Here is a 6,705-nt window from a genome sequence, read left to right as displayed (position 1 = left end):
CTTCTCCTCCTCCCATGCTTACCTCTAATCTCAGTTGACAAAAGGATACACAAGACTCGTGTCTACACCAGTCGAGAGAAAGCGTTGTGTTGAGTTGTCTCTCATCGGGGGGGGGGGAGGGGGGGGGGGGGGGGTGTCTGTGAAAAGATTGATCAGAAGTAAAAAGAAAGCAAAACAAAATAAAAACATGCGTCATGTTGCTTCTGTGAAAGCAAGTCTGTGGCGTGACAGATCATTGTCCACGAGGACACCCTTTCTTCATTTAGATGCTGTGAGAAGACCAGATGTTAAAAGGCTTCGGGGTTAACCGTACAATACAAAACAGTGTGTGTCTGATGAGAGAGTGAAGGAGACGCAGTGTGCACATGAGCATCTTTGTGCGTGCATCAACAAACGTGATTGAGACTGCATGTGTTCGCATGGCTGTAAATGTCTATTTATGCCAGAGGGTGCAACCCCATCAGAGCACGACACAGACATCTGAGGGAACACACATGTGCCTCCTGAACTGAGTCTGTGAGCACTTCCGCACACGGAACGATGTGCATGATGAAACATTGATAGACGGCACTGACGTAACACATCATCAGTGACACTGAAAGTAGGATGAATATTTCATCGACCTGGTGGTGCGGGGACATTAGGCGTCAAGCTGGAGGGCAACCACGGGACTATTTTCACAGCAAAACAGTTTGCATGCAGAGCATCCATTTTTATCGCCATTCATCAGCATCCTGACCGGTTAAAAATTAATCATTGCCAAAAAGCTCTCAGGTGAGACTGGTAATATTACCAAAGATGGAGCTGAAAAAGAAGACATTGATCTAAAATATGTCCTAAAATCTTTTCTCCTAAATATACAATATTTTGTTAAAGAGAGGGACTCAAAGAAAATATACAGAAAAGTGTTCTGCTATGCTTCAAAAAATAATACAATCAGATCTAGTCAACACCTGCTGGGCTGGGTGAGGAAAGATTTCGGGGGTTTCACTGATGTTGCCATATCTTGTTCCCTGTGTGGAGTCGGAAAAACGGGAGTGTGAATGAACTGGTTGGAGAGAAAACACCGGATTTGCGCCTCGGGGCCTCGGAGATTCACTCAAACGGCTTCAATTCCCCAGCAGCGTTTGTCCTCGAAAGCAACGGACGAGCCTCGACAATTTCAGGAGAAACCGGGGACGCAGAGAAACGGACGCGGAGGGCGCATTTCGTCGTTGAGCGTTCAAGGAACGGGACGGACGTTTTGCAAAGACTGCAGCTGCTGCACGGACCGTTCCGTAGAGCCAAAAAAGCGAAGGAAAGGACGGCAGAAGTCAAAAACAGACTGCGATCAGCGAAGGAGGATACGGCAGGACGCGCGTAAACGGAGACGCAGTGCCCTAGATCTGTGTCATACCTGAGTTATTCTGTCATTCAGACTCCTCTCATGCTGCTGTGGGCAGTGGTTTCTCAACCCGCACCTGGGAAAACAAAACGAATGTGTTCAATAGCAGCACAGCTCCGTGCGTAAATTGAGACCCACCGGTGCGTATTGGCGGTACTTTTTCCAATATGCGCACGACAGATTACGTTTGTTTTGTTTTGTCCTGTCCCATCGCCTCTCTAGTATAGATGCATCGTATACTTCCTCATACTTCATATCTGCCATGAGTGATGGTGATGTCTGCAGAATCTGACAGTCCCGGCGCGCAAAGCAGCGCTCACGGCAAAAGCTCCAGCGCACCGGATCGCAACGGCTACGTGAAAACACGCGTCGTCCCACTGTCCCGTGACCGAGATTACGAGTCGAGGGTGAGGCTAATGCGCACTAAATTATGGAGTTCACGGAGAATCCTCGGCGCGGCGTGTGCCGGGTCGCTTTCAGTTTTGCTCGCTCTGCTGGCCAAATGCGCGGACTGGAACGCTGAGGCCAGCAGCAGCAGCAGCGCTGACAACAGACTCTCGCATTCATCGTCTCCCCTTCACTCGGTTTCACGCTGCGCCACGGAGCTGTTGGGAACTTGCTGGAGTGTGCTTTCGCCATTGTTCACCCTCCTATGTGCCTTTTTTTGGTTCAGCGTCTACTTGATCCGCAGCGGGGTTCTGGTCCAGACCGCCCTCTCCCTCCTGACGTTGTGCCACCTGGGCGAAGCCGCGGCGCGTTCTCTCCTGGACGGGACAGATGAGCGGCTGCTTTCTTTCACCACAGCAGCCGTGGTCGTGCTTTTCTGCGTGGCCACCGGTGCACTCATGGTAGCGCGTCTGGATCAGGGCATATCGGTGGTTCTCTTCATCAGCCTTGTCAGGACTATCTCACTCTTTTCTCTGCACAAAGTACGCGCCACTTGGAGACCGTGCGTAGCGTACCTGGTTGGAGTGCTGGGCATCCTGCTGGCGAGGTATGCTGACAAGCTCCTTCCCAACCAAGGGAGACACAAGGAGGGCTGTACCCCCGTGACTGGAGTCAGGGAAGAGATTCCTGTATTTAAAAGGCGCAGGAGGTCCAGTTCTGTGATCGCCTCAGACATGGCGCACAGTCAGTCCAACAGTAAGTCACATCGCCGGACCTCTCTGCCATGCATCCAGAGGGACCAGGTAAGAAGTTTGTGTCCCATTTCAGAATAATAATAATAATCATTATTACTGCTGCTGTTGCTGTTGTTCCAGACAAACCTGTGGTTATAACAAATGTTTTTTTTCCCTCCAGTCACATTGTTGTAAATGCTAATAATTACGTGCAATTCTTTAAAATAAAAAATAAGAATGTTACGTTATCCTCACCTTAAATCATGAATCTAGCCAACATTCTTCACACATCAGCACAAAGTGATTAATTTATTCATGTAGACATAAACAATACAGTTGCGTTTTGTATAGTGAGAGGGATACATTTTTATAAAGAGCTTTTAAGCGCTGATGAGAATGGGACGTTGAGGACACGGAGGGTGTCAAGTGTTTCATCTCATCCCTAATAATTTATGTCAAACTTTTTCCCCAAGATGAATTCGGTGCCACTGCTTCAGAAATGATAAATGTATTGTTTATCATTCTGCCCCAGCGAATCCCACTTGCTGCTCCTCATTGATCAGGGCCTGTAGCGGCTCTGGGTTTAAGCCTCCTCTGATACCGATTTGCATTGTACGGGGGCCATTCAAGTAGACTCATATCAGCTCCCCGGATCTCCTTATGGAAAATCAATGAGCACGCTGGATGTGTGAATGAGAAACAGACTTTAGGAGTGTTCAAAGCCCTTGTTGTGACCTGTGAGCGTGGTTAGGTTGGGAGATGAGAGGCTGCACTGTCGGCCCAGCCACTTGAAAGATGCCCTAAACTCTTAGGGTTTGTTAGCGTTGTAGCATGCTTGTTTGTTTTTCATTTTGGTCACACACACACACGCACACACAAATTAGACATGAAAAGGCTCATTATTTGTATGATTTGCAGTCATTGATTTAATGCAGTAAAGTGAGGATGAGCTGAAGCAGTTGAAAAAAGTTACTTTACAGCTATTAAAAAAAACACATGAGCAGAAGGTGGATTATTTCACATTGCTACAATTCATAGAAAAACAAATGTACTTGTGAAGTCTGAACTTTTATTTAGATCTAAAAATATATACATATAATTTATGTTCTGTATGTGTGCATGGCGTTATTACACTCAATTACCCAGATACACATTTCCGTAATAATCTTGTACAAACAAGGAAACTCCATTGGTAAACAAACAAAACAAAAAAAGACAAAAATCCCTTCACACAACAATCTTTTAATGATGGCAAGAATAAAAATAAACATAAGACAACCAAATGGTAATGAATTCACTTTTTTTGGGGGGGGGGGGGGGGGTTCAAACAATCTCCCTTTTCAAAGACAGCCATCTTTATGAAATGCCATAAGGTCTGGAATCAGACTCCATCACTGTGAGAGAGTCGAGATGTAGTTATTGAACAAAACACGCCCAGAATCATGAGATTAGCTGTAAAAGGCTCTCATTGATGCAGCTGCAGCAATTAACGCATTTTTTGTCCAGTAATTCATTTTTTCCTCACAGCAACGTTTCAACAAGGGAACACACAGAAAAAGTAGACAATAGCATGCAAAGATAAAGGCTTAAACCTTTCTGGATCCCTCTTGCTGACCCGACTCTTGGGCATAACGACAGGCGTGCTCCTACTGTCTAAAGTGGGTGGAAGTAAAGAATATGATCGTTTCACTCTCACTCCTGGTGGCAGTGCTAAGCAGATGACGAGTTGTGCCCGGATCGTAATTGAGACACACATGGCGTACATGTGTTGTCTTGTAACCGTGTCTTGTCTGTGTGGTCTGCAATGTGTAAACGATCCCATGCTGATCGACGCCAGTCATCACCTTGCTTACGCGGGGCTCTGGCCCTCCCTAAGGGAGTTCGGATGCTCATTTAGGGGCCGCAGTTCAACCGCCACATGCTGACAGAAGCAGCCGAGATGCCAGGGAGCATTACGCTTCTAACTAACTCGGACTCTGATGCAGATCATCTGGCAAAACTGCATGGAAGCAACACGGCTGTAATTGACCGAGCGCTCTGCTTCTCAGCGACGTGACCCGAGGAGGTTGAATGATGTTTTAGAAGTTCTGCCCCTTTTGCTTTGTTCATCAGAATGATCGTGTTTTAAAGAAGCACTCAGAGCAGCGTGACAAGGAGTAGATCTCTGCTCTGCTGACACGAAGAGGTTTGCTTTAGTGCTGTGCCTCGTAAGTGTCCAAAGACAAACGCGAAGTTGAATAAAGGATTACAGCTGATACTTAACTTTGTTTTTCTCGGAACGCTTCTCCCACAGGCCTTGGAGTCTCGTGCCAAGGCTCTTCAGATTGATTGTCACTTTTATAAAAACTGTTTATTCAGGAAATAAATAGAGCAAAGAGGAATCCCTCTGATTCCTTCAGGCTGCTGTGTTGCCCTCTGTCGCCCTGCAAAGCCCTCACTCCGAGGCGATGCTTCAGCGTGCACAGTTCTGATTTAATAAACAGAAACTGTGCACGCATCCTTTTTAATCATAAATTGGCTGCCGGCATATCAGCTCACTAAGGTGTTTTTCACATTGCGGGGGTCATCCCTCCTATCATCAGTGTAGTAAGAGTCAAAATCCGCTGATCTGGCAGTTCTTTTTCTCGGGTTGAATTAAAATGACAGGTCCGTTTTCCCTGTTTCAACTGGGGATATTGAACTGCAGGAAGAGGTGTGGGCTTGTGGTGTGGATTGCTTTTCACAGCGTTTAAGGAAATTTGAGTCCAAGGCTATCCTGCTGCAGACATCAGCACTGACGGGGAATTTTCTCTCCTCTCAAGCAAAAGAAAGATGCCTGGCATGTAACCAGCACTCTGCAAAGTTTTTATACTTGAAACCGAGGTGAGCTGCATAGTTTGCGCATACTTTGATTAGCCAGGGAAGTGGATATCGAGATTAGCGAATCGCTTCTGCTAATTATATGGTTCTGTCTGTGATGTGTTCAATGCCACGCCCCTTTCTATCAGTAGCTCCGCCCCTCATTGCTCTCTGTCTGTCCTCTTCCTGACACCAACACAAATATTATCCTAACCAGAGGAGGACATTCTTTCTCAACTTGAATGATAAAGATATTTTTTAAATCTATAGTAATGACTTCCTGTGGAAGGAGATCCAAACATAATTACCATAGCTGCTATAAATGTTTCCTGTTACTCTATTTTTGCTGCCCTGTGCATAATTTAATTGTGTTTTGGATGGAGAACGTTGTTGCTCGCCTGTAGGCCAGTGATTTACCACTGGGCCACTGTGCGCTCTCATCCCAAACAGCTTGTTTGTATTCTAAACACATAGCCTCATGGGATATGATGAGGGGGTTTTGTTTTGGACAGGACTGGCCTCTGGATTAGCGAGGCTCTCATTGAAGGCTGTCCCTACATTTGGAGGGATGCACAACCCCATGATGGAGTGTGTGTGTGTGTGTGTTGCTTTTGGTTGATACACTTCACACTTTCAGTCCCATTTGTAGCTGCACTGTGGATATGTGTGAAGACAAGGGATGAAAGAAATGGGGTAATAATGGAAGTAGGTCATTCAAGGGTTTTTGTTTGAGGCCAGGCAAAACAGCCCCCCCCCCTGCATGATCAGTTTGGGTTATTACAGCGTCATCTTATTTTCAGCCATATTGCACCTAAAAGCAAAAGTCCCACAGCAGTTTGACTTCCTTGATAATGGAAACTTCTAGATTTTGGAATCACTTTGGCATTATTCATTATTATCAATGCTATGATATGATTATTATTATGATGGAAAGCAATATTTTACCAAGAGGGGCTTTCCTCGGGATGTAACTGAGAGTCGATACCTAATTGCATCAGCACAGCCTCAGCTATGACGAACAGACCTTTAATAGATCCACAGCACACTTGTGTGGTAGATCTTCGTGGTTTGCAGGGCTGACAACTTGTCTTTTAGATACTTAATATTTTATCTTTGACCCGGTATTTCTTCAGGTGCATTAGATGCTCCTCACCATTATTTGGTGGTGTTCGGTCCTCATCAAAGCAGAAGTGAGCAAGAATAGGGCCAGGCTTTGGAGGGGCTCCACCAAACACTCTTAAGTTTGGCTGCTGAGGCCAATTTGGCTTTGAAAAGTCAAGTCACGTTTAGAGGGTTGATGTAGTCTCTCTCTCTCTCTCTCTTTCTGAAACTTGGCACCAGATGTTTTAGACTGAATCAGTA

The 6,705-nt window shown here is 45.9% G+C and overlaps 1 protein-coding gene across 1 annotated transcript in view; it reads left to right on the top strand.

The window, feature by feature from the left end:
• Positions 1-1,653: 1,653 nt before the first annotated feature.
• The window catches only part of LOC137914769 (cGMP-inhibited 3',5'-cyclic phosphodiesterase 3A-like), a 48,893-nt gene continuing 43,841 nt past the window's right edge, over positions 1,654-6,705 (top strand). The window contains exon 1 of the mRNA XM_068758264.1: positions 1,654-2,574. Within this exon, the coding sequence (XP_068614365.1) occupies positions 1,654-2,574 (921 nt within the window). The remainder of the gene's footprint in view (positions 2,575-6,705) is intronic.

Source organism: Brachionichthys hirsutus, unplaced genomic scaffold (assembly GCF_040956055.1).
Source record: "Brachionichthys hirsutus isolate HB-005 unplaced genomic scaffold, CSIRO-AGI_Bhir_v1 contig_1420, whole genome shotgun sequence".
Taxonomy (NCBI): Eukaryota; Metazoa; Chordata; class Actinopteri; order Lophiiformes; family Brachionichthyidae; genus Brachionichthys; species Brachionichthys hirsutus.
The sequence above is the reverse complement of the archived record's forward strand: the minus strand, read 5'-3'. Positions and strand labels throughout refer to the sequence as shown.